This window comes from Mirounga leonina, unplaced genomic scaffold (genome assembly GCF_011800145.1).
Source record: "Mirounga leonina isolate KUSES-001 unplaced genomic scaffold, KU_Mleo_1.0 Mir_170, whole genome shotgun sequence".
NCBI lineage: Eukaryota > Metazoa > Chordata > Mammalia > Carnivora > Phocidae > Mirounga > Mirounga leonina.
Window position 1 is genome coordinate 4,162,202 of NW_023270433.1, and position 27,098 is coordinate 4,189,299.

The following is a 27,098-nucleotide window of genomic DNA, read 5'->3' on the forward strand; positions in this document are numbered from 1 at the left end:
GATGATTCTGAGGCTTTTGGCTTAAGCATCTGGTTAGGCGGTGATGCTGTTTACTGGGCATCACATGAGTTTGGGCTAATGGCAGTCTCTTCTGGAAGTGACATCACAGAAGCCAGAGAGGTATAGTTGAATGTGTCAGACGAATATATATTGTGAGAAAGCCTTGGGACAGTAGGACGTGATTTGGGTCTCAGGGTGGAAAGGAAATGACAGACCAGATTAGAAGAACTGCTACAGATGGAAATTAGAGTGGATTTTTTTAGTTTGCCCTTTTTCCTTCCTCTCATCGCCCTGGGCTAGAACACTGCTCTGATGTTACCGTGTAGTACAGGGCAGAAAAGATGCAGCTAGCTCATGTCAGCCAAAAGTAGTTAGGCAGCATTAGGGTGGTTCTGTAGCCCAGCCCATGTGAGGCATGGCTCACAGTTAGTCTTTGAATTCCTTGGTTCTTGAGAGTTCTTGTCCCTAGGGCTAGGTTATTATAACCAAGGGAGTTAGAGTTTGAAAAACATAAGTGCTGGGGTAGATTTGCAGATTATAATACTTCATGCTCATTTCCTGAGGTATGTCTCTCCCCTCCCCCCCCCCCATTACTCCCTACCCCATTCATTAGCAGAGGCACAAAAGCTAGAGTGGTGCTAGGATTTAGCCCCTTGTGTCTCTCCCACCCCCACCCCCACCCACCACCCATACCTTTCCAGCTGATATGCCTAGAATCTGTGGGGAGTATGAATTCAAGAAGGGGAGATGAATCTCCTTGGAGTGTAGTCACTATAAGAGAAAAGTAGCAACCTGGAAAATATAGAAGGATAAAGCAAAAGTAGTGGAGCAGACAGAAGAAGATTTAGCCTGTTAAATATTTTCAGAGATAGAGGAGAGAACATGAAGCATGAAGCAGGAGGGAGAAACCATAACAACACACAGAAGATAGTGTGGATGAAAGAGAGAATAGTTGAAATCAAGAACTCACTAAGTGGCACAAATATTAAATATACACAACCTGAGGAATCAGGAAAGGATGGAAGTGGGAAATAGAAAAGGCACAAGGTTGGGCACAAGTATTATTCTATGTGTAATAAGGATCTCAGGAGGGAAAAAATGAGCTAGGGTGATAAAACTGAAAATTTCCCAGAAATAGGGAAGGATTTAAGAGTTTGGGTTGAAAGAGTTCTTAGTGTGCCAAGGGAATATAACTAAGCACATGTACACCTTCTTAACAGTTGCAGCAAGACCTTTAGAACGTACTAAAGAGGCAGGTTCCAGTAGTAATACTGTCTGCCAGAGGTTCGCATAAAAAGAGCCAGAAAAGTTTATAATGAAAGGATGGAAAAGAGTAACAGAATAACATGACCAAAAGAGAGCAGAATTGCAGTTTTATTATCAAACAAAATTGAATGTGAAAATAATTCAGAAACACAAAGACAGTAGATACTCATAAAAGGAACAGTGACCCAAGAACATACAGTCGACTGTGAGCATGCATGGATGCAATAGTGTAATCTTAAAATAGACAAAGCAGCAGTTGACAGAGCGGTTGTTGTGGATGATGACAGGCACTACAGCTAATATTCCGTAATACAGTTCATGAAGGCGAGGAAAACAGCAGTGAATAATTGGAAGAGTCATAATTCTGATCATTTGCAGATGGTATCACTATCTACATAGAAACCCCAATAGAATCAGTAGTTGGGTACAAGATTGATGTGCCAAAAAAAAAAAAAAAAAAAAAAAGTTCTTTTATAGCTGTAAAACTAGCTAGAATATATAAAAGAAGTATCAGTTATAACAAAACCCAAACTGCAAACGTGTTAAGAGTTAGCCTAACAGCAAATGCATCAGGTATTTATGGAGAATAATTAAGAGACTTAACTCTGTTTTAAAGGCCATTAAGGAGGAGTGAATAAATGAAGAAAGGTGCCATATTCATGGATGAGACAATTTAACATTGTAAAAATGTGACTTCTTTCTGAATCTATACATTTGATGTAGTTTGAGTTAAAATTCCAGCAGGATTTTTTTCAAAAGATTTTTATTTATTTATTAGAGACAGACCGACCACAAGCCAGGGGGAGGGACAGAAGGAGTGGGAGAAACAGACTCCCCACTGAGCAGTGAGCCCAACTGGGGGCTCGATCCTAGGATCCCGGGATCATGACCTGAGGTGAAGGCAGATGCTTAACCGACTGAGCCACCCAGGTGCCCCTCAGCAGGATTTTTTGGAAGAGCTTTATAAGCATTTTAAAATTTGTGTGGAAGAATAACATACTTTATAATAGTCATTTTGAAAAAGAATCAGCGTAATGGGGAGAGGGGACACTCGTTCAATATAAAGACATATTTCGAAGCATAGAAATAGATAAGAGGGGCACGGGAAAGGGCAGAAAACTCACTGAAATGGAACAAAGACCCTTTGGCTCCTGAGACCTAACTCTTCCCTGCATGTATGACAACCTAGGGTAAGACTGATAGGCCACCACAGGTCAGCAGGGAAAGGAGAGACTGTTCGATAGTAGGGGGAAAATTGGCCTACTCCAGCAGAGAAAAATTAGCCTACATTACTATCTTACAGCACATTATCTTCAATTAACACATATATTTGAAAGGTAGAATTACATAAGATAGAATAAACAATATCAGAAAACACATGTCAATTTAGGTGACTAAAGTCCTAAAAACCCAAGAAGCATTAACCCTAAAATGAAAAATTTGGATTTTACTCTGTAATAGTTAAGAATTTTTCAGTGAAGGACCCCATATTCGTAGTTAACAGATAGGAAGAAGAGTTAAAATATTCCAAAAGTGACAAGAGACAACTAGGATATACAAAGAGCTTTTGTAAACCAACAAAAATACAGGGAAATCAATAGGAGATGGACAAAAAATAAAACTAGCAGTCCACCGAAGGAAGACTAAATGGTGAATAACTATATGAAGTGCTGCTCAAACAAAGAAAAGGACATTAAAATAACAGAGTGGTGAGCCAAAGTTTGTGATCGCTCTGACTGCTTAGTCTCACACTGGTGTGTACTAACCAGAGCACACACTTGTCCATCCACGGGGATCTGTGCGTCTCAGGATGTTATTTACAGGATTGTTTATGGAATTAGAACCAGTTAGGATGGATGAATGAAGTAACAACAGTTCCAACTGCAATCAGTAGCAACAGACTCTTAAGTATTGATTGAAAAAAAAGTAAGCGGATTTATACCACAGTGTCCTTTGGGTATACACACACTGCACTGGATTTTTTTAGTGATAACTAGTACCAGAAACAGGGTGGGTGTGGAAGGTGGAAGTTGTGGGAGTGGGCATCTGGGGTAAAAGGAAAAATCGAATAAGAGAGGCCTTGCATAGACTGTTGATGGGAGTAGATCTTGAATTCTGATTTACTGTTTACCTGAAATCAAAAGCAAGGAGGCAAAAAGAGAGCAAGGAAAGTAATCTTTGAAAGTGGGGTATGCTACCTGGATGAGAAATTTTGGTGGAGTGGTTAGGACAGAAGCCAGGTATAAAAGATGTGAATAGCAGGACTGTTTTGAAAAAAGAAGGGGAGCAGAAAAATATGGGCAGTAGTTGGATGGTGATTTGGGAGTTAAAGAAGGATTCGTTTTGTTTGCTAGTGGTGCTTTTTTCCCCCTTTCATTAAGAAACCTTATAAAGCAGTTTCAGATTCACAGCAAAATTGAGGACAAAGCACAAAGTTCCTCTATTACCCCCTTGTCTCCACATGGTTTGGGTGGGGTTTTTTGTTTTCCAAGAGGTAAGTCAAGGTGTATGCTGATGGGAAGGGGCAATGGGCAGGAAGAAATTGATGTTAAGAAAATGGGTAACTTCAGAAATTTGAGTCTTAAGGAGGACAAGAGGGATTCAGAACAAAAGTCAGTGGGTTTCGCCTTTGACTTTGTGAAGAAAGGGAAGATAGGACATATGAGTGGCAGTTGCTCTGTAGGTTTTGTATTTGGTTCTGTCTTGTTGTAAGGCAAGAGCAACATTGGTTACTGGGAACCACCCTTGTAAAAACTCATTTTCCACAGTGAAATAGCTGTTATTTTAATAATGTAGTTTTTTTAAATCAAGAGAGTTATCTTAACTGTCCCATTATAATCAAAGAAAATGTATATAGTGGTAATATTTTTGTCAAAATGTAATAGAATATTTGATCTGAAAAATTATCAAATTTTTAGAAACATACAGTTTTGTAGAATAATCCCATTCTCTATTGGGAAAAAAGAAGACTGGTATATCCTCTGACGACAGGGCCTGACTGGACATGTCCCCCTCCTCCCAGTGTAAAGAACAGGAACATGGTATGTTTTTGTAGTTACAGTGCATTGTACGATATTACAGCATTTCCACTGTCCTGTAATAATTTGAAGAGCCAATGAATGTTAGTTTCTGTTCAGTGCATTGTAAATGTTCTACTCAGGGAGCTTATTTTCTAACTACATGCATGATTATTTGTTCTCTGAACCTAGGTGATTTCTTTGATGGACCACAAACATTCACTTCTTTGTACATTTAACTGTTATTTCATTTAGTGTGAAAATATTAGCACATGCCATTCATGATGTTTAAACTTTCCAAGTCCAAAAAGGTTATGAAACAGATAAAAATGTAACTTCATCAAATGTACAAACCAGTGAATATATAGTATATATTGAGTATATTCATTAGTACTTTTTGAATTTCTCTGTGATCTCTCAATAAGTTTGGCCTATAATAGGAGGCCACTATAGCTTGACGATCAGAGATCCTCTTTAGTTCTGGTTCCTAAGGTTGCTTTAGAAATTAATATAAGTCCAAATAATTTCAAACTAAAAGTCTGTCCTCTCTCCAGGATGGGAACTATCTGGGACCTTCTGGGCACTCTCAGGCAGATACCCTGGTCTCTATCTAAGATAAGCAGGTTTGAGATTTTATTGATCGGTCCTTTTCTTTCTCACTCTTTGTTGTACCTACTAGGATGCAATTTAATAGCTTTATTGAAGTAGAATTTATATACTCTGAAATTCACCCTTTTAAAGTATGCAGATGAATTTTTAGTAAATTTACAGAGTTTTATAACCATCACCATAATCCAGTTTTTAGACATTTCCAGTAGCACTAAAACTAGCCCTTGAGCCCATTTTCAGTCACTCCCCATTCTGCAGCCAGCCTCAGGCAGACACGAATCTACCTTCTGACTCTGCAGACTTGCTGTTTCTGGATATATCCTATAAATAGAATGATAAAATATTTGGTCTTTTGCATCTGGTTCCTTTTACTTAGCATGATATTGAGGGTCATCCATGTTGTTCATGGCTTTTTATTCTCAGATAATATTTCATTGTATGGTTAATGCTGTATTTGTTTTTCCAGTCACAGTTGATGAACATTTGGGTTGTTTCCAGGTTTTGGCAATCTTGAATGAGGTTATGAACATAGTATGCATCTTTGAAGGTGATTCTTCAGACCTGCCACATTGTGGGGCACTCTGGACATGGAAGTGGGTGATACAAACTGATTGTAGCTGTGTTGGACCAGAGTCTGACCTCATTAGCAAATAATTCTCATGCTCCACTCCATAAATGCTGGGGAGTCTTGGTTGGTTAACCCTCGTGATGTGTAATTCTTTTTATACATTGTTGGATTCCATTTGCTAATGTTTTGGTGGGGCTTTTTACTTTTATGTTGGAGATACTGAGCTATAGTTTTCTTTTCCTGTAATGTCTGTCTGGTTTTAGTATTAGGGTAGTGTTGGCCTCATAGAATGAGTTAGGAAGTACTCTTCTGCTTCTGTATTCTGGAAGAAATCATAGAGAATTGGTATAATTTCTTCCTCAAAAATTTGGTAGAATTCACCAGTGAATTCAGCTGGCCTGGGTGTTTTGTTTCAGAAGGTTCCTTTTGTTTACTGATTGAATTTCTTTAATAGATGTTGGCCTATTCATGTTATCTATTTCTTGTGTGAATTTTGGCGATTATTTCTTTCTAGGAATAGGTCCATTTTACCTAGGTTATCAAATCTGTGGTCATAGGGTTGTTCATAACCTTTGTTATCTTTTTCATGTCTGTGGGATCTATAGTGATGTCTCCTCTTTCATTTCTGATACTAGAAATCTGTGTCTTTTTTTTCTTAGGCTTCATGAGCTAGAGGCTCATCAATTTTATGATCTTTTCAAAGACCCAGCTTTTGGTTTCATTGATTTTTCTTACTGATTCCTGTTTTCAATTTCATTGATTTCTGCTCTTTTATTATTTTTCTTTTTATGCTTGCTTTAGATTTAATTTGCTCTTCTTTTCTAGTTTCCTAAGGTGGAAGCTTAGATTACTGATTTTAGATCTTTCTTCTTTTTATGCATTCATTGTGGATAAACTTCCCTCTAAGCACTGCATTTGCTACATCTCACACATTTTCAGAAGTTGTATTTTTCATTTTCAGTTAGTTCAGTATATTTTTAAAATTTCTCTTGAGATTTCTCCTTTGGCAATGTGTTTAATCTCCAGATATGTTGGGCTTTTCCTGTTATAGTCTGGAACAGACAGTGTATGATTTCTGTCCTTTGAATTTGTTAAGGTGTGGTTTATGGCCTCAGATGTGGTCTGTTTCGCCATGTGAGCTTGAAAAGAATGTGTGATCTGCTACTGTTATGGAGTAGTCTATAGATGTCATTTATATCTGGTTGGTTGATGGTGCTTTTGAGTTCAGCTGTGTCTTTCCTAATTTTCTGCCTGTTAGATCTGTCCATTTCTGATAGAGGAGTGTTAAAATATTAGATTAATTTATTTTTTTCTTGCAGTTCCATCAGTTTTTGCCTCACTTATTTTGATTCTCTGTTGTTAGGCACATATATATGAAGGCTTATTGTGTCATCTTAGAGTATTGACCCATGTATCTTGGAGTAGTGATTTATTTGTCCCTCAGTGATACCCCTCTTCATCCCTGATAACTTTCCTTGCCTTGAGGTCTGCTCTGTTGGAAATTAATATAGCTACTACCTCTTTCTTTCCCTCCTTCCCACCCTGCCTTTCTGTCTCTCTCTCTCTCTCTTTCTTTCTTTTTTAAATTGTTCCTTCTATTGTTTGTTAGAAAATGTAGATGATAAGTTTTTTTTTTAAATCCTGTCTGCCCAGTTACTAGCTGTATTGCTTTGGGCATGTCATTTGAATATTCTTAGTTTCTTCAACTGGAAATGGCATCTACTAGCAGGTGCACGGGTGTCAAGAAATACATGTAAATTGCCTTGTGTGATACTGTTTCCTTTCTTCCTATTAGTGTTAGCATGGTTATCTTTCTCCATCCCTTTACTTTTTTTTTTTTTTTTTTAAAGATTGATTGATTTGAGAGAGAGTCCGGGGCGGGGTGGGGGAGGGGCAGAGGGAGAGAGTCTTAAGCACACTCTGTGCTGAGCCTGACGTGGGGCTCGATCTCACAACCCCGAGGTCACCACCTGAGCTGAAACCAAGAGTCAGATGCTTAACTTACTGTGCCACCCAGGTCCCCCTCCATCCCTTTACTTTAATCCTTAATGTGTCTTTACATTTAAAGTTTCTTGTAGACAGCATATAGTTGGGTCTTATTTTCTGATTCATTCACTCTGACGATCTTTTATTTGGTGTATTTAGATCATTGACATTTGAGGTGACTATTGATATAAGTGGATTAATTTCTACTGTATTTGTTACAGTTTTCTATTTGTTGCCCTTGTTCTTTGTTCCTATTTTTGTCTTCCATGCTTTTTCTGCCATTGTGGGTTTTTTGTTTTTTTTTTTTCTTTTTTAAGAGAGAGAGCACGCACATGAGCAGGGGTGGGAAGGGGCAGAGGGGGAGAGAGAGAATCTTAAGCAGGTGCCATGCCCAGCCCAAAGCAGGGCTCAGTCACAATCCTGAGATCATCACCTGAGCCAAAATCAAGAGTCAGGCACTTAACCAACTGAGCCACCCACATGCCTCTCTGCCATTGTAGTTTTAACTGAGCATTTTATATGATTCCATTTTCTCTTTCTCCTTAGCATATCAATTATTCTTTTCTTTTTTTTAGTGGTTGTCCTAGAGCTTACAATACATATTTACAACTAATTTTAGTCCACTTTCAGATAACACTTCATGGGTACTATGAGTACATCATAATAACAAAATATTACTAATTCTTCCCTCCCATCCCTTGTATCATTATTGGTGTTCGTTTCACTTATGTATAAACATAGACACGTATATATATATATATATATATATACACACACACATAAACATACATGAATGAGTATATCATTGCTATTATTTTGAATAAACTATTAGATCAGTTAAGAAAAAGAAACATAAAGGTTTTAATTTTACATTCACTTACTCATTTTCTGATGCTCTTTGTTTCTGTAGATCCGGATTTCTGACCAATATGATTTTCCTTCTCTCTTAAGATCTTTTTCAGCATTTCTTGCAAGATAGATTTAATGGTGACAAATACCATCAATTTTTCTTTGAGAAAGCCTTTATTTCTCCTTCACTTTGGAGAATTGTAGGGTTCAGAATTTTAGGTTGGTGGGTTTTTTTCTCTTAACGTTTAAATATTTCACTCCACTTTCTTCCTGCTTGCATGGTTTCTGAGAAGTTAGGTGTAATTCTTATCTTTTCTCCTCTGTAGGTAAGATGTTTTTCTCCACTGACTTTTTTCACAACTTTTTTATCTTCGCTATTTCAGATTTCTGAAGTATGGATATGATATGCCTGTGTATAGTTTTTGGCATTTATTCTGCTTGATGTCCTCTGAGCTTCCTGGATCTGTGACTTGGTGTCAGACATTAATTTGGGGAAACTCTCAGGCATGATTGCTTCAAATCTTGCTTCTGTTTTGCTCCTGCTCCCAGTTGTCCCATTGCATGTGTGTTGGGTCTTTGGCACTTGGCCCACAGTTCTTGGATATTCTGTTCTTTTCCCCCAGTCTTTGTTCTCCTTGCCTTTCAGCTTTGGTAGTTTCTGTTGCCAGATCCTCAAGCTCAGCAGTTCTTTCCTCAGCCATGTCCAGTCTACTGATGAACCCACCAGAGCATCATCCTTCATTTCTGCCAGTGTTTCTGATCTCTAGCATTTCTTTTTGATTCTTAGAATTTACATTATCATCTAATTTTTTTTTTAAATAGAGTGAGGGAGAGGGAGAGAGAGAATCTTAAGCAAGCTCCATGGCCAGCGAGGAGCCCAAGGCAGGACTTGATCTCACAACCATGAGATCATGACCTGAGCCAAAATCAAGAGTTGGATGCTTAATCAACTGAGCCACCCAGGCGCCCCCATTATCATCTCTTGCGTGCTCTGTTTTTTCCATTAAATTCTTAGTGTATTAATTATAGTTTTTAAAAAATTTCCTGGTCAGGAGGTGCCTGGGTGGCTCAGTTGTTAAGCGTCTACCTTCCGCTCAGGTCATGATCCCAGGGTCCTGGGATCGAGCCCCGCGTCGGGCTTCCTGCTCAGCAGGAAGCCTGCTTCTCCCTCTCCCACTTTCCCCTGCTTGTGTTCCCTCTCTTGCTGTCTCTCTTTCTGTCAAATAAATAAAATCTTAAAAAAAAAAAAAAATACACAAAATTCCTGTTCTGGTAATTCCAACATTCCTGCCATATCTGCCTCTGATTCTGATGCTTATTCAGTCTCTTCAGACTGTTTTTGGCCTTTGAGTATGCCTTATAATTTTTGTTGTAAGGTGGACATGATGTAGGTGAAAGGAACAGCCAGCAGTAAGTAGGCTTTTAGTAATATGATGGTAAGTTGTGGAGGAGGGGGATTGTTCTGTAATCCTGTGGTAGTTTCTCAGTCTTTTGGTGAGGTTTGGCCCCTAGACTGTGAACCGTACATGTTTCTCAGTTCCCTCCACCTCCTTAGGTGGGACAGGATGGCCAGAATGGGCTCAGTTGGTTATTTCTTTTCCCTCAAATAGTTTAACTCTGCTAATATAGGAATTTCTCCAAGATCAAGCCTTGTTAAGATGAGAATGTTCTGATATATTTCAAAATGGTTTCTTTCCTCCTCCTTGTGCTAGAAGCATGAAGGGATTTTCTCCAGTACTCGCTGTGAGGGCCTAGAACGGCTCCTTAGAGGTAGAACTCAACAAAGTGGAGGGGTGCCCCCTTATGACTGTGTCCCCCTAGAGTTATTGTCACTCAGAGCTGTCCACATGAGCCTCAAGCAGCTCATCAGTCCCAGTTCAGGGTTTCCTCTCCTGGCACTGAGCTTTGTGCTCCTGTCACTTCTGGTTATGGGAAGGGTTGTTGATTTTTCAGCTTGCTTTTTACTCATTAGGATGAAGTGGTGACTTCTAAGTTTATGTCAAACTGGAAACCAGAAGTCACAAGTTAATTTTTCATGTTCTGCCACTTGAGGTTTTAGGTTCCAGACTTTACTTGTTGCTTGTTTTGGGAAATTTTGCTGTTTAGAATTGGCTTTCCAGAATGTTTTTGCTTTCTTAATACACTTTTTTGCTGTATATAGGTGGCACAGGAGTGGATCAGCTCTCCAAACAAAGAGAAATTCTATCAGTTGCATTTACGAAAATTTCCTGCTGATTATAAAAAATACTGGGAGTTTGTGGGTAAGTTCTTTCTTCTGTAATTTGGAATATATAATAATTGGAAATTTCTGTTTGAGGAAAGCTTATCATCATTTGACTTTTCTGGGACATAGGTTTCCTAAGCTGAATTTGTAACTTCTTACAAGGAATGTTTAAAGTTTTTTTTTTTTTTAAAGATTTTATTTATTTGACAGAGAGAGATACAGCGAGAGAGGGAACACAAGCAGTGGGAGTGGGAGAGGGAGAAGCAGGCTTCCCGCGGAGCAGGGAGCCCGATGCGGGGCTCGATCCCAGGACCCTGGGATCATGACCCGAGCCTAAGGCAGACGCTTAACGACTGGGCCACCCAGGCGCCGCAAGGAATGTTTAAAGTCTTTTAATGAGAACAGTTACTGGGACAGTTACGAATATAAAATTCATGGTTGTAACCATTCTATAATTAGAATACCACAGGCCAAAGTGGAAGCTGGGCATGGAAGAGAGGGTGAGTGAAGGGAGCTTGACAAGATTGGTTGGGGGAAGGTATCCCAAAATCATAGTGTTTATAGATTCTGAGTAAATGTTCCTGCTGTCTGTCTTCTCATTTCATCATTGGTCTGAAACACATACCACACTTATGCATTAGTTATAAATCAACCAAACATTCAGAACTCTTTAATAAAAATAAAAAGTATAAATCCTCTTTTGCCTCCCCCCCCACCCTCTGTCCATCCTACTCCATAGATTCAATTAAGATAAAAAGCATGTGTATGTATATTTTTGGGGAAAGGTACTATATGTTCATTGTAGGACACCGAAATAATAATAGCCAACAGAAAGAAATACCACCAATTCCGATCATTCCAAGATAGTCCTATGAAAATACTAGTATATATCTTACTGCGAGACTGCTCACCTGTGTGAGTTGGGTACATGTGAATGTAGTAGGGTCATTCAACTATGTAGTGACATTTTTCATTCATTCAGCAAACACTGACTTTATAGTGCCTGATAGGGTCTGATTCTAGATGCCGGGTATATAGCTGTGAAGAAACATAAGATTCCTGCCTTCATGAAATTTGTATTTTACTTAATTTTATTTAATATACTGTAAATGTTTTTTCAGAGTTACTAAATAACAGTATATTTCTTTTTTCTTTTTTTAAATAATTTATTTGAGAGAGAAAGAATGAGACAGAGCATGAGAAGGGGGAGGGTCAGAGGGAGAAGCAGACTCCCCGCCGAGCAGGGAGCCTGATGCGGGACTCGATCCCAGGACTCCAGGATCATGACCCGAGCCGAAGGCAATCGCTTAACCAACTGAGCCACCCAGGCGCCCAATAACAGTATATTTAATATTTATAGCTATTCCATTGTAAATATATTCCACAGATCTACTTAACCAGTCGTGTCTAGTTAGACATGTACATCGTTTATAGTTTTTAACTGTTGCAAACACTCAGTGTAAACTTTGCTAGGTCAAACAGCATGTGTATTTTAAGACTTGTTCCATATTGCCTCTGCCTACCAAAAGGAATATCAGTTTCACTTCTAACATGAAGATATAAGAATGTACATCTCCCTCATTTGCTAGCTTCAATTTTGTTTTCCAGTTTTATGTATGTAAAGTGTATCTCATCTGAGGTTGTAGCTTTGTTCCCAAATCTTTTCTGATAATGAATATTCTTTTTTTTTTTTTTAAAGATTTTATTTATTTGAGAGAGAGAATGAGATAGAGCACGAGAGGGGAGAGGCTCAGAGGGAGAAGCAGACTCCCTGCCGAGCAGGGAGCCCGATGCGGGACTCGATCCCGGGACTCCAGGATCATGACCTGAGCTGAAGGCAGTCGCTTAACCAACTGAGCCACCCAGGCGCCCGATAATGAGTATTCTTAGTGAGGTTCCAGAATGTGGGGATAATGGTTCATGCCCTTTGCCCCTCCTCCTCCTTCTTCCTTTTTCTTTTTCTTTCTTTTTTTTTTTTTTAAAGATTTTATTTATTTATTTGAGAGAGAATGAGAGAGAGCACATGAGAGGGGGGAGGGTCAGAGGGAGAAGCAGACTCCCTGCCGAGCAGGGAGCCCGATGCGGGACTCGATCCAGGGACTCCAGGATCATGACCTGAGCCGAAGGCAGTCGCTTAACCAACTGAGCCACCCAGGCGCCCTAGAATTTTTTTTTTTTTAAGATTTTATTTATTTTGAGAGAGAGCACAAGAGCAAGGGGAAGGGCAGAGGGAGAGGAAGAGGGAGAGAAGCAGACTCCCCTCTCTGCAGGGCTCCATCCCATGACCCTGAGATCAGGACCTGATCACTCAACCAACTGAGCCACCCAGGCGCCCCCCCCCCCCCCCCCCCCCCCCCCGCCCCCATTAGGGACATTGTTTTCTTCTTAATGTGTGTGCTTTGTTGTAAATTGCTTTTGGCAGTTTGTTATTCAGTTTCACATGCAGGTTTTGAGGCACAGACAATTTCTACAGATGTTCAAAACTATTATACTTATTTCTTTATGGTTCTGACTTTGGTCTTTTTTTGTTTTTAAGATTTTTAGAATTTATTTTTGTGAGAGAGAAAGAGAGGAGAGCAGGAGAGCGCACCTGAGCATGAGGGGTGGGGGGCTGGGGCAGAGGGAGAAGCAGGCTCCCCATTGAGCAGGGAACCCGATGCGGGCTTGATCCTAGGGTCCTGGGATTGAGCCCCACATCGGGCTCCCTGCTCCTTGGGAAGCCTGCTTCTCCCTCTCCCACTCACCCTGCTTGTGTTCCCTCTCTGTCTCTCTCGCTGTCTCTCTCTCTGTCTGTCAAATAAATAAATAAAATCTTTAGGGAAAAAAAAGTAGACACTTTCATAATTTCTTGTAGTTTTATATTTCTTTTAAATATTTAAATCACAAATTTATCTGGCATTAACTTGATCATATGTTGGAATTACATAGTATTTACTCTTTATCTGGCTTCTTTCATTTAACATGTATGAAAAATTCATCAATTTTGTGTGTCATCATTATAGTAGTATTTCCTTATGTGAACATGTCCTGATTTTACTGTGTGATTTTTGTTTTGTTTTTATGATTTTACTGTTGACATTTTTATTTTCAGTAGTTTTGGCCTGTGTGTCGGGTCCCAAGGTTCAGTGATTCACTAGGACAGCTTATAGGAATTAACATATACTCATACTCATGGTTGTGACTGTTAAGAGGCTACAAAGCAGAATCAGCAAGGGGAGAAGCACATGGGGTGAAGTGTGGACGACACCAGGAGCAAGCCTGAGTCCTCTCCCAGTAGAGTTACATGCAGTGTACTTAAGTTCCCAGTAAGGAATTGTCACAGTGCACGGCATGCAGAATGTTACCTACTAGGGAAGCGTGTTAAGAGATTCAGTGCCCCAAACACCCTCTGCCTAGCCTAAACTCCTGACTTCCAGAAGTAAAGCAGGTGTTTGGTATAGACCATATTTTTGCAAATGGTTTAGGCACAGCGAGTCTGATGAGTCAGCAAATGATAATCCCGAGATCCAGGATCCCACATGCCAAAGGCCACCCTTGTAAGCAGACCTTTCTAAAGATAGCAGCCTCTGGCGTGCTCTGTTAAATCTGACACAGAATTTCATGAACAGTGCCACCCTGACGTTCCTGTGTTGGTGAGAGGGCATTTTTGTTGAGTCCTATCCAGAGGAGGATTATGGAGTCTCTGGGTATGTGTATGTTCAAGCTGACTAGGTAATGCGCAGCCTGTTGTTCAGCATTAAACTCCACCAACAGTGTACGAGAAGTCACATTGTTCCCGGTCTCCACCAACACATTTGTATTGATTGTCATGTTAGTTTTAGCCATTATGCCATGTTTGTCTTGCTGGCCTTTTGTGGTTTTATTTTGTCATATCCTTGTTATCAGTGAAGTTGAGCACCTTTTTATATATTTAGTAGATGGTTCAGTAATCTCTTTTGGGAAGTGCCTATTCAAAGTTACTGTTAATTTTCTGTTACCTTTTTCTTATTGATTTGTAGGAGTTCCTTATATAATCTGGATACATGCCATTCTCTCAGTTTGGCTCACATTTTGACTCTCACTGATGTCTTTAAAAAGCTTTATTTTATTAAGAATTTCTTATTTTTATTATTTATTTATTTAAGTACTCTACACCCAACATGGGGCTCAGACCCACGACCCCAAGATCAAGAGTTGCATGCTTCCCTGCCAAGCCAGCCAGGCACCCCTAGAACTTATTTTTAACATAGCAAATGCATCTTTTTTTTTTTTTTACTAACAACCCTGAGGTCAAGACCTAAGCTGAGATCTGTAGTTGGACACTAAACCGACTGAGCCCACCCAGGCGCCCCTATTTTTTTTTTTTTTTATGGTTGGTGTTCTATGCCTCATTTAGGAAACCTTTTCCTGCTGCAGCTCATAAATATATTAACATCTGGAACAAGTGTCAGCAAACTATGGCTTGCAGATCTACCCCATATCCTGTTTTTTGTACTACCTTAGAGTAAGGTTTTTACAATTTTTTAAAAAAATATTTATTTATTTGACAGAGAGACAGCAAGAGAGGGAACACAGACAGGGGGAGTAGGAGAGGGAGAAACAGGCTTCCCGCTGAGCAGGGAGCATCGGGCTCGATCCCAGGACCCTGGGATCATGACCTGAGCTGAAGGCAGACGCTTAATGACTGAGCCACTCAGGTGCCCCAGGTTTTTACATTTTTGAAGAATTTTTTTTAAGACTTTATTTGAGAGAGAGAGCATGCACAAGTGGGGGGAGGGGCAGAGGGAGAGAGAGAAGCAGACTCCCTGTCAAGCAGGGAGCCCGATTCGGGGCTCTATCCCAGGACCCTGGGACCATGACCTGAGCTGGAGGCAGATGCTTTAACCGACTGAGCCACCCAGGTGCCCCAAAGAACTTTGAAAAAAAGATGATGAATAAACAACAGACCCTATGTGTGGCTTGCAGAAAAAAAGTTTGGCTCTTCACAGAAAAAGTTTGTAGCCCCTTTTCTAGACAGTTCATTGTTTTGTCAACCAGGAATTTATTTTTATTTTATTTATTTATTTCTTTTTTGTGGTTTTTTTGTTTGTTTTTTTTAAAGATTTTATTTATTTATTTGACAGAGACACAGCGAGAGAGGGAACACAAGCAGGGGGAGTGGGAGAGGGAGAAGCAGGCTTCCCGCCGAGCAGGGAGCCCGATGCGGGACTCCATCCCAGGACCCTGGGATCATGACCCAAGCCGAAGGCAGACGCTTAACGACTGAGCCACCCAGGCACCCTGGAATTTATTTTTATGCATGAATGGGATGTATAGGGGTCATGTTTCTTTTTTTTTTTCTGAATGGAATTGTGGTTATCCCAGTATCATTTATTGAAAAGACCACCCTCTTCATGCTGCACAGTGCCATATTTGCCATAAATCTAGTGTCCATTTAACTCATGGATTTTTTTTCTGGACTCATTTCTTTATTGGGTCATTTGCCTACCCTTGTGCCCACATCACATTGTCTAATTACTTAGTCCAGCTTTATAATGAGTTTTAGTAATGACTGAACAACAGTTCCTTCTACCTTGTTTGCCTTAAGAGTGCCTTAGCTATTCTTGTCTGCTTGAGTTCCCGTATAACTTTTAGAGGAAAAAATGGGGAAATTGGGCAAGAATTGACATCTTTTTTTTTTGAGAATTGACATCTTTCTGATAATTTTCTAATTCATGAATAAGAAATACATCCAGTTATTTTGGTTTATTTTCAGTGATGTTTTAGTGTTTACGATGGAGAGGTTTTGCAGATTATCTTTGGTTTGATTTTTGCGGAGGTGGGGTGTCATTTGTAATTCAGTGAATATCTAAAAGATAACAGACCTAAAATTTTATAATAAGATTACATTTTATTGCTAAAATATTAAGTTATTCCTTAATATCAGATAGCTAGTCAGTGTTCAAATTTTCAATTTCATCCTAAATAACAGTTTTTTTCAGCGAGTTTGAAATAAGGTCCAAATTAGGTGCACACATTGACACTAGTTGAAAGGTTTTTTTTAACTATAATTTTCTCATTCTGTTTTTTTTCCCCCTTGTAATTTGTTTGTTGAAAAAGTTGAGTTGTTGATCCTTTAGAATTATTGTCTATACTTGTTGATTGTGTCCCCCTGGTGTTTGTTGGTACGTTTTCCTGTCCTCTGTATTTCCTGTAAATTGATAGTTGTATCTAGAGGCATGATCTGATTCAAGTTTGATTTATTATTTTTAGCAAAACTATTTCATAGATGGTGTTATGTTCCTTTATCAGGAAGTACATGATCTCTAATTTCTCTTTTAGTAATATTTACAGCTGTGGATGCTTAATGCCTAGATTAATTTATTAAAGGTACAAAATGGTGATATTTTTACTCGATCATTTCTTCATTTATTAGCTGGAATAGTTCTATAAAGAAATTTCTCTATATTATTTGGTTACTCTCTGGTGTACTTTATAAAGAAATGTAGAAAAGTACTTGACTCTTGACCAGTTTTTAAAATAATGAGCTAATTCACCGCAGGCACTGGTGTTGACCGATGTGCTTTTTTTTTTTTAAATTTCATAAATGCATGGACTTATATATACTTGTGTTTCTATCCATTATCATTTAAGCCCTTTAGGTAGGACCCTACAAGTCTTTGAGAGCTGACTTGCTATCTGATATGACCAATATTATCTATATTCTTTTATCCCGTATCTGAACTTGCAATTTTATAAGTAGCTTAGCATCCTGTAGAAGAAAATGGTTATTTCAAGAACAAAATGATTACAATATAATAATACACTGTATGTATGAACAAGTAATACATGTAAGCATAAGAATACAGAAAGGTTGAAAAAACAGAGGATTGGAGAAAGACACTCACGTAAACCCTACTAAAAGAAGATGTGGGGGCGCCTGGGTGGCTCAGTTGGTTAAGCGACTGCCTTCGGCTCGGGTCATGATCCTGGAGTCCCGGGATCGAGTCCCGCATCGGGCTCCCTGCTCAACAAGGAGTCTGCTTCTCCCTCTGACCCTCCTCTCTCTCATGCTGTCTCTCATTCTCTCTCTCTCAAATAAATAAAATCTTAAAAAAAAAAATTTTTTTTTAAATAAATAAATAAATAAAAGAAGATGTGTTTAGGGTGCCTGGGTGGCTCAGTCAGTTGAGCATCCTACTCTTGATGTCGGCTCAGGTTGTGACGTCATGGTTGTGGGGTCTAGCCCTATTTCGGGTTCCGCGCTCAGCAGGTAGTCACTCACACACATGTGCATGCGCTTTTTCTCTCTCTCTCTCAAATCTTAAAAAAAAAAAAAAAAGACATGTTTAGCTCTGTTAATATCAGACTAAATAGACTGTAAGACAAAAAAACTTACATACAAAGGGAATCATAAGTTTAGTTCAGAGGAGATGACAATTCTCAATGTATATATGCCTAATAAAATATATAAAGAAAAAACTGAGGGGCGCCTGGGTGGCTCAGTCAGTTAAGCATCTGCCTTCAGCTCAGATCATGGGATTCAGCCCCTCTTTGGGCTCTCAGTTTAGCAGGGAGCCTGCTTCTCCCTCTCCCTCTACTGTTTCCCTGCCTGTGCTCTCTGGCTGTCTCTCTCTGTCAAATAAATAAATAAAATCTTTAAAAGAAAAAAAACCTGATAGAACTAGAGTATACTTTTTACACATATATGAGACTTTGAACTATTAAATTACCAAAGGTGAATTTTAAAAAGCACACCATAAAGTGAAACACAACAGAAGTAAATGAACCTAATTATATATTACATGTATTAGCTTTTGTTTTGGTTGAATACTTTTACTTTTTTTCTCATTTTAAAATTTCTTTTTACTTTTTCTTGTTAGTTTGGAAATTATCTCTCAATGTATACATCTTTTGCTGTTTTAGAACAGTTAGGTTAAAACTTAAAACATGCACCCTTGATTTATCAAAATCTATAGTTTTAGTAGCTCTTTTAAGTGTTTCCATAGATGAGGTAAAACCTTTTAAACTGTGTGAGACATAATCTGTAGCCCCCAGTGACAGTCCTCGGTTGTTTACTGATGGTACCGCTTTGTGTTTTTCTTCTCTCCTTGTGCCCTGCTTATCCCTGGTGCGTGTTGGTCAGTATCTTTGCAGTGTTATTTATAAAAATAATTTGAGGCCTAGGATGATACTATCTTCCTCCACAGAGGATTTTCCTTTGCTTCTGCCAGGCTTCTTGGGGGCACCTGCGATGTGGGATCATCTTAATCTGGTTTAAGGGATTGGCTTTTCTGGAGCACCCAGCTGTTTGGAAGCTGGGCTGTAGCCCACGTCAAGGCGGGTTTGCTTCTGCTTCATCCTTGGGTGTAGTCCTGAGTCCTTCGTAGTCCCAACCTGAAGCATATAGGGCTACCAGGGTCCCCACTCTGGACAGGCCCTGGACTCCAGTTTTTGTCTTTTTAGTCCAATAAGGCCATCCCAGGTCTGGCCTGACCTCTTGGCTGCCACTCCAAGCATAGTTGAGATGTTTCTAGGGGAAATACTGGGCTGACTCCATTGGATTTCCACATTCTTCTGGATCTCAACACAGTAACTCTTCACTGTTATAATTGCTCTGATGCCTTCACATAGATATTTCTTACCTGCCACATTTTATTTATTTTTTAAAAAAGATTTTATTTATTTTGAGAGAGAGAGAGAGTGTGCGAACTTGCTTAAGCAGGGGGGAGGGGCAGAGAGGAGAGGGAGAAGCGGACTCCACACTGAACAAGGGAGCCTGGTGTGGGGCTCTATCCCAGGACCCCGAGATCATGACCTGAGTGGAAGTCAGAAGCTTAACCGACTGAGCCACCCAGGCACTCCTAACCTGCTACATTTTAAAATCTTGTTTGGATTTAGTGGTTCTGTCTGTCTAATCCCAGTGCCTCGTATTTTAGTTCATTATATTGTTACTGGATCTGGTGGTTGGTGTGCTCAACTTTTCTGTTGTTGTGCTTGCTCTGTTTTCCCAGCCCCAGTAGTTTACAACTAGTCTTTCCCCCTTGTTTGAAATGCCACCAGTAATCGCTTCTCGGCCTTTGGCTAAGATAAAGTGTGAAATGCCACCAGTAGGCTCAAAATTCTTATATGTCCTTGGATCTGTTTTGGGGTTTTCTCCTGGGATTTTGAAACCGAGGAACAAAAGAGAAAATTTTTTGGTTAAAAACTAAAATAAGTTTTAAGGAAAGGAAGTTTACTAGCTACTTTTGAATATTACGATTTTATTTTGGCTTTTTAGCCATTGCGAAGAATACATTTTATAATACTGTATAATCCGTATTTGAGAATGTTGACTGGCTTAGAGTATTATTTTGAAGTATATTACAAAGTCTAGTGCTGTATACTTGCTTGAACTTAGTATAAGTGTTAATATCCTTTAAGTTAATCTCATTTAAAATAATTCTGTTAGAATCAATGCCAACTTCTTATTGTTTCATAGTTCATCTTGAGGAATGTGAACTAGCTAAACAGCTTCATCCAAAGGAAAATGATTTGGTGTTTTTGGTTCCTGAAAGACAAAATGGAGAGAAGAAAGATACAGAGAGACATCGCATGCAGGATCTCCGTGAATATCATTGCGGTTATATTCATAAGTTTCGCCGCACTTCAGTCAGTAAGTAGATAATGAGACTGTAAAGAGAAATCTGTCAGATATAAGCTCATCTTTTAATTTCCCTCTGAGTTGTGCTTTACCGGCCACATACTTGTTAAACATATTTGAGATGTGTATTTGCCAGGTTGGTTACTTGCCATCCAGAGTCCTTTTTTTAATTTTTCTAGACTCATCTGGGAAAAGCCCAGTACTTACTGCTCTAGATTTATGATTTAAAAGCTTTCTTTTGTAATGTCCTCTCTTTCTGATACATTTCTTCATCTGTCATTGTGTTTGTTATTAAACAGACAATTTGCAAACCATCTGTTTTTTGTATCTTAAAATCACAACCTTGGTGTTACGGCTAAGTATCAATGAGAAGACCAAACATATAAGTCATTGTGAGGCAACTCGAAGGTTCTGCTGTTTCCCTTGCCCCCATCCCTTGTGTCGTAGGGACCCGTCTCCTGGAAGTAGTATCGCAGAAGTAACGTCCGCTTGGATGTAATCAGTACCTGCTCTGTGCCAGGCCACGTGCCTTGTCCTTCCTGTGCTCGTTTATCATCTTCCTCAAAGCCTTGCAAAGCAGTAAGATCTATGTATTCCCTGCTCACTAGGAAATGAAGGCTCAGGGATATTCAGTACCCCTCCCAAGGTCATTCTCAGTATTAAGTGGTAGGCCCAGAATTGAAACCTACATTTGTTTGACTGCAGGGTTGCCCACATTCTTCATTGTATGCTGAGCAGCCTTTTTAACATTGCTGCTTTCTTAGCCTCAGCTGTGTGACAAGAACATGAGTTCATTATTCCTTCGCCTTTTTGCATCCAGTCTTAAAAACAAAGCTCCTTGGAGTTGAGCATCATGCACTGAAACTGGTGTGCTGTATTTCTATCATAAGTGTGGTCCAGCCCAGTTCTTCCTGTAGAGTGCATTTAGGGGCGTAGCAGGAGGGGTACATAGCTTAATCTGTGCTTTTGACTCTTGCAAATGATGACATGTGCCAAATTTATATTTCTAAGGTATTCTCCTTCCAGCTCCTCAAGCATCCAACTATCTGACATCTCCATTTGCAAATATGTTAGACAAAAAGACCAAAGAAAGCGCTTGATTTTCTACCTGACATCTACTATTCCTTCTGTTTTTCCCATCTCAGCAAGGGGCCTGCCTTTTTCTAGTTACTCAGGCCCAAAACCCCAGTCATCCTTGATCCTTTCTTTGTCTCACATCCTACATGTAATAATTCATCAGCAAATCCTGTTGACTCTTTCTTTGCAAAGTATCCAGAATCCAAGCCCCACGTCTGCTTACTATATCCTGGTCCACACAACCATCAGCTGCAGTGGCTTCCTGGTGGCCTGTTTGCTTCTGTGCTTTTCCCATTGCTGTTTATTCTCCATCTGCAGGAAGAGCGATTCTTTTAATGTCTAAGTTTAAGCATGTCACTTCCCAGTACAAAGCTGCCCTGTGGCTTTCTACCTGACTTGGAATAAGGTTCAAAGTCAGTATTGTGGTCTGCAGAGCCCTATAAAATGGAGCCCCGTTTTCTTCTCTGAGTCTTCGCAGCACTTGTCTCCCTCCTTTTCCTTCCAGCCATACTAGGCTTGTCCTTGTTCCTGAAATACTCCAGTCACATCTTTGCTTCATGGTCTTTGCAATTGTCGATTCTTGGCCGGTAACACCCTTTCCTCAGATAAGGGCGTGGCCTACTCATTTATTTCAAGTGTCTACTAAGATACCATCTTATCAGGAGGACCTTCCCTGACTTGCCTGTGACGGTAATACAGCTCCCTCCCATCCCTCATGATTTCTTCATCCCCTTTCTCTGCTTGCTTCATGGTGCTCATCACCACCTGACGTGTTTATTTGGTTATCTGCTTCCCTTTTCTTGAAAGGAATTGCCTGGTTCTTTGGAAGCATTCAGTAAACATTTGAGTGAATTACTTGAACAATATCATACAAAAAACATAAGTTAGAAAATACATAATTCTGAATAACCTTTTTAGCTGGACAGCATTATTCCCTGGCAACTGAAATTGCTTTTTCTCCTTCTTGGTAATAGTGCGCAATGGGAAATCTGAGTGTTCCCTTTCCATCCAGACTCAAGATAATTTGCCAGTCAATTTAAATGAACTCGTGAAATGCGTTGTAATCAGTTCTCTGGTAACTACACAAAGGAAGTTGAAAGCCATGTCTTTGTTGAGTGGACGGAACCAACTGGCCAGAGCTGTTCTGAATCCAAACCCCATGGACTTCTGTACAAAAGATTTACTAACTACAACATCTGAGAGAATTGTGAGTCATGGTTAAACGGGAACGAAAAGTCCGAAAATTTCGTGTCAGAATGTGACAGCATCATGTCGTGTTTATTCATTGCACATTCCTGTATGTCTGGGACAAAGCTGTATCCCCGTGTGTGCACAGTGAGGATGTGTGGCGCTTCGTTATGTTACTCAGCTTACCTCAGGAAAAAAGTGTAGTGCAATAAAGAATTGAAAATATGCTTAAAGAGGAGCATTAAAATGTTAGATGAGCATCCTACTTAAATGCTTGTTAGGTGATTAAAATTCAGAGGTAGGAGTAGGTTAATAGAGTTAATTTTGCATTTGAAAGATCGATGGAGAATTGACAGGTAAAGTTGCCATTTTGCATGAGCATGTATGTTCTCGCTGTAAGAGCTATATATATTCATTCCAGGAGATTAATACTGAGGAAGGCAAGAGAAGAGTAACAGTGTTTGGATTGCTGCTGTGTGGGGGCTTTCTGTGCAGTATCTCATTCACTTCTCGTCCTCTCCGGAATCCCAGATTTAATGGATGACAAAGGCATAGACTCAGAGATGTTAGGAGTTTAGAGACCTAGCTTGTGAGTGAAGCTGAGGTTTAAACTTAGATCCGATCCAAAATCCGGAATGTTAGGAAAGAAAATCTTAGAACGTTTTTGTACTATCTATGGAAAGAATAAATAGAAGAAAAGTATTGAACAATTTATTGTGATCCTCTTTGTAAGAATCACAAATAAAAATGCAGTTGTTGTAGTTGTAGGTGGGCTGAAGCCTACAGACGCTCATAAATAACTTCATAGTAGTGAAATTGGTTCTGTAGATTAAAGGTCATGTTGGGGTCTTTCCTGATCATAACCAAAGCTTCTGTCTGATAAAGGTTAGAAGAAATTCAAATGGTTTTCTCTTCTTCCTCTCCTGTGCCACTCCAGGAAGAGCAACTCATTCTCACTAATGTCTTTTGCATAGATCGCCTACTTAAGAGATTTCAACGAAGACCAAAAGAAAGCGATAGAAACTGCATATGCCATGGTCAAACACTCCCCGTCAGTTGCCAAGATCTGTCTGATTCATGGACCACCTGGAACAGGAAAATCAAAAACTATTGTTGGCCTCCTGTACCGCCTCCTGACAGAGGTAGAGTATGTGAGGGTGTCCGTGCTGGGAGCCAAGCACATCACATCGTTCCACATGAGTTAACTGACATACGTAAATGACTACTACAGGTCTTCCTCCTGCACTTTTGTGTATCTTTTTGATACTGTGTGGAACTGTATCTGAGAAAGAGGTAGCAGAAGGAGACAAGGGTATAAAAAGTAAAAAGAGCAGAAAATGTCCTGTGTGACACTAAGCTGAAGGGCTAGAATGGTGGTCTTGTCACGTCTAATGCCAAGAAACTGTCTGGAATGTATTCCTGGGCTACATTTTGGTTGGATTGAGTATGGAGTAAAATAACTGGATAGTGAGGTGAGGCTCAGGGAAGCTATGATAAAATGTCCTGCTAGAGTCATTTTAATGTCAATGTAAGATGTAGTTGCTGTTACTTATTTTTAAGTATTTATAAGGGGAACTTTCAAACATACACGGAAGTAGAGAAAAACTGGAAAACTCTGTAATAGAGCTCATCAGTATTTTTTGTTTGTCTGTTTGTTTGGCGTGTGTGTGTCAAATTGTAGAACCAGAGGAAGGGGCATTCAGATGAAAACTCCAATGCCAAAATCAAACAAAACCGTGTCCTTGTGTGTGCGCCTTCCAACGCAGCTGTTGATGAACTTATGAAAAAAATCATCCTCGAATTTAAAGAAAAATGTAAAGACAAGAAGAATCCTTTGGGTATGATACTTATATGGCTTTTAATTTGTTTTTGGTTTTGTTCTGTGTTTAGTGTGGGCAGCTTTGAATGCCAAAGAATAAGCCAGTTTTGGTAATAACTTTTGCTTGGGGCTGTGGCCCATATGTACTCATCAATTCATTTAGCAAGTTTTATTGAGCATTTACTCTGTGCCAAGGCCCTGTGCTAAGTACTGAGGTTTCAACAGTGAAACCTTCCAGGAGATGATAATGAGGAAGTGGATCAGTGGGCAGTTAGAGTATAAATCTGGACATTCTGTAAGAGCAGTAAGATGTGGCTACTTTCAGACACCTTAGAGCGGCCCTCGGTTCAGTTGTGGAGCGTTAAGGAAGGCTCCTGGGGGAAATGAGGTCTCACATGAAACCTGGAGAGTAGTTAGGAGTTAGTCGTGGGAAAGGATTGGTGGGTATGGGGAGCTCTAGCAGAGGTTACTATCAGTAACAGGGACCAGAGGCGAGAGAACCTCCGTGCAGTATATCTGGAATATCATAAGCCCCACGAAGGCGAGGGTTTAGGCATTCCGTTTGCTGCGCTCTCTCCAGTGAGATTCAGGCCATGAGGGTACGCAGGGACTGTGTTTGTTTCCTTGGGGAGGTGTGTGAGTTCTGTATTGGGTTTTGATGGTCAGGTGTACCTCATATGAAAGGTCAAGAGTTTATAAAAACACTGGTCTACCATAAGTAGACCTTGAAGTGAAAATGTTGGGTTGAAGGATTTGTGCATCTTCGGTTTTCTAGATAGCACCAAATTGTCCTCACACGTGGGTGTAGCCGTTTACACGTCCAGGAGCAGCTCCAGTGCATACGCAGTGGTGTGGTTTTAACGTGCCTTTCCCTGGCTGGCTGAGGGAAGGTGAGCACTCTCAGGCGTGTGCTGACCGTGCAGCTGGGCCGGGATCAGGACAGGGCCAGCCAGGCATCCAGGTTGGATCTTCCAATTTGTTAGAGAAAAAATGATATCTTCTGGCTGTAGAAGAGAACTTTGGTCTTTTATACTGCATTCATTGTCACTTCTTCCGCTACTTGCAGCTGTCCTGGTCCTTTGTCATTAGTTTCTGTCATGAAGGGCTGTTGAATTTTATTGCATGCATTTTGTTGCATCTGTTGAAATGGTAATGAAACTTTTTTCTTTAATCTGTTAGTGGGGTAAAGTACAGTGTTTTTCTAATACTAAAATATCTTTGATTCCTAGAATAAGGCCAACTTGGTCATGTATTATTATTTTTTAACACGTTGCTAGATTGCTAATGTTTAATTTAGGATTTTAAAATTAGTACTCATGAATGAAGCCAGCCTGTGATTTTTCTTTGTCCTATCTATGTCTGGGTATCATTACACTGACTTTAAAAATGTAATTGGGGATAATTTTTTGTTAATTCTTTGGAATGTTTTATATATGACAGAGATTATCTATTCCTTGAAGATTAATTTGTTTTTAGTGTTGTTTTGTTTATTGACAGATGGGTAAGTTTTAATCTGTCCGAATGTCTTAGCTGTTAATAGGTCTATTCAGGTTTCTGTATTTTAGTGAGTTTGGCTAATTTGTATTTTTTCAAGAAAAATCAACATTTCCTCTTAATTTTTAAATATATTGGTATAAAGTTGCTCATTGTATTCTCATTTTATATTTTGATTGGGTCACCTTTGTCATTCCCTGAATTATATATTTAGTCCCTAAATCCACATGTGGTATGAGCCTATGTTTTGAAAGTCCTGGAAGAGATTTTGGTTTTTCCCAGCTAAGCCCAGGCGCAGTTAGATTCATTTCCTTTTCATCCTCCCACCTCTTTCAGGCCCTCTTCCTTTCCAGTGGGTTTTATTTATTTATTTTTTAAAGATTTTATTTATTTATTTGACAGAGAGAGACACAGCGAGAGAGGGAACACAAGCAGGGGGAGTGGGAGAGGGAGAAGGAGAAGCAGACCTCCCCGCCGAGCAGGGAGCCCACTGCGGGGCGTGATCCCAGGACCCTGGGATCATGACCTGAGCCGAAGGCAGATGCTTAACGACTGAGCCATCCAGGCGCCCCATCCAGTGGGCTTTAAAATCCAAGCCTCCATTAACAAAGTTCTATGTCTTCACTGGAATGGTAGTTTTGCCAGTGTAGACATTTGTCAAACTGTACAACTAAAGATTTTGAAACATCTGCATTTTATTGAATGTTCAGTAAAAAAAAAATTCTGAGCACCTAGACAGCACCAACCCTGACTCATCCTGTTCCCCCAGGGAAGCCTCAGCACCTTGTGGGCTTTCAACTCTGGTTTTGAGCTTTCTCTTTGTTTTTGGCCCCTAGGAATTTCTCTTGCATTTCTGTGAGCTCACCCTGCAGTTTAAAGGAGTCTGTTTTATTTTATTTTATTTTATTTTATTTATTTTATTTTATTTTATTTTATTATTTTATTTTATTTTATTTATTTATTTATTTATTTATTTTTTATTTGACAGAGACAGAGATAGCGAGAGCAGGAACACAAGCAGGGGGAGTGGGAGTGGGAGAGGGAGAAGCAGGCTTCCCATCAAACAGGGAGCCTGATGTGGGGTCGATCCCAGGACCCTGGGATCATGACCTGAGCTGAAGGCAGACGCTTAACGACTGAGCCACTCAGGCGCCCAAGGAGTCTGTTTTAATTTATGGAGCATTTCTAGGTATTTATAGGAGGTGAGTCTCCAGGTAATTTCATCCACCTTTCTCGTGGAAACACAAGTAAGTTAGCAGTTTTGAAACCTTTAAGTAAATGTTGGCCAGAGAAGATGCCTTCAAAGTGAGAAGAATGAGCTGAACTAGGAACAAAATAGGTTGTAGACAACTGCTTAGTAAGTCATCCATTCATTCAGCATACATTGATTATGCTTCGGT

The 27,098-nt window shown here is 39.7% G+C and overlaps 1 protein-coding gene across 4 annotated transcripts in view; it reads left to right on the forward strand.

The window, feature by feature from the left end:
- Nucleotides 1–27,098, forward strand: part of SETX (senataxin) — an 87,317-nt gene that overhangs the window by 35,100 nt on the left and 25,119 nt on the right. For all 4 annotated transcript variants that reach the window (XM_035015553.1, XM_035015555.1, XM_035015554.1 and 1 more), the window contains exons 11-15: nt 10,457–10,556; nt 19,959–20,132; nt 22,172–22,404; nt 23,360–23,527; nt 24,067–24,223. In XM_035015553.1, the coding sequence (XP_034871444.1) occupies nt 10,457–10,556; nt 19,959–20,132; nt 22,172–22,404; nt 23,360–23,527; nt 24,067–24,223 (832 nt within the window). The remainder of the gene's footprint in view (nt 1–10,456; nt 10,557–19,958; nt 20,133–22,171; nt 22,405–23,359; nt 23,528–24,066; nt 24,224–27,098) is intronic.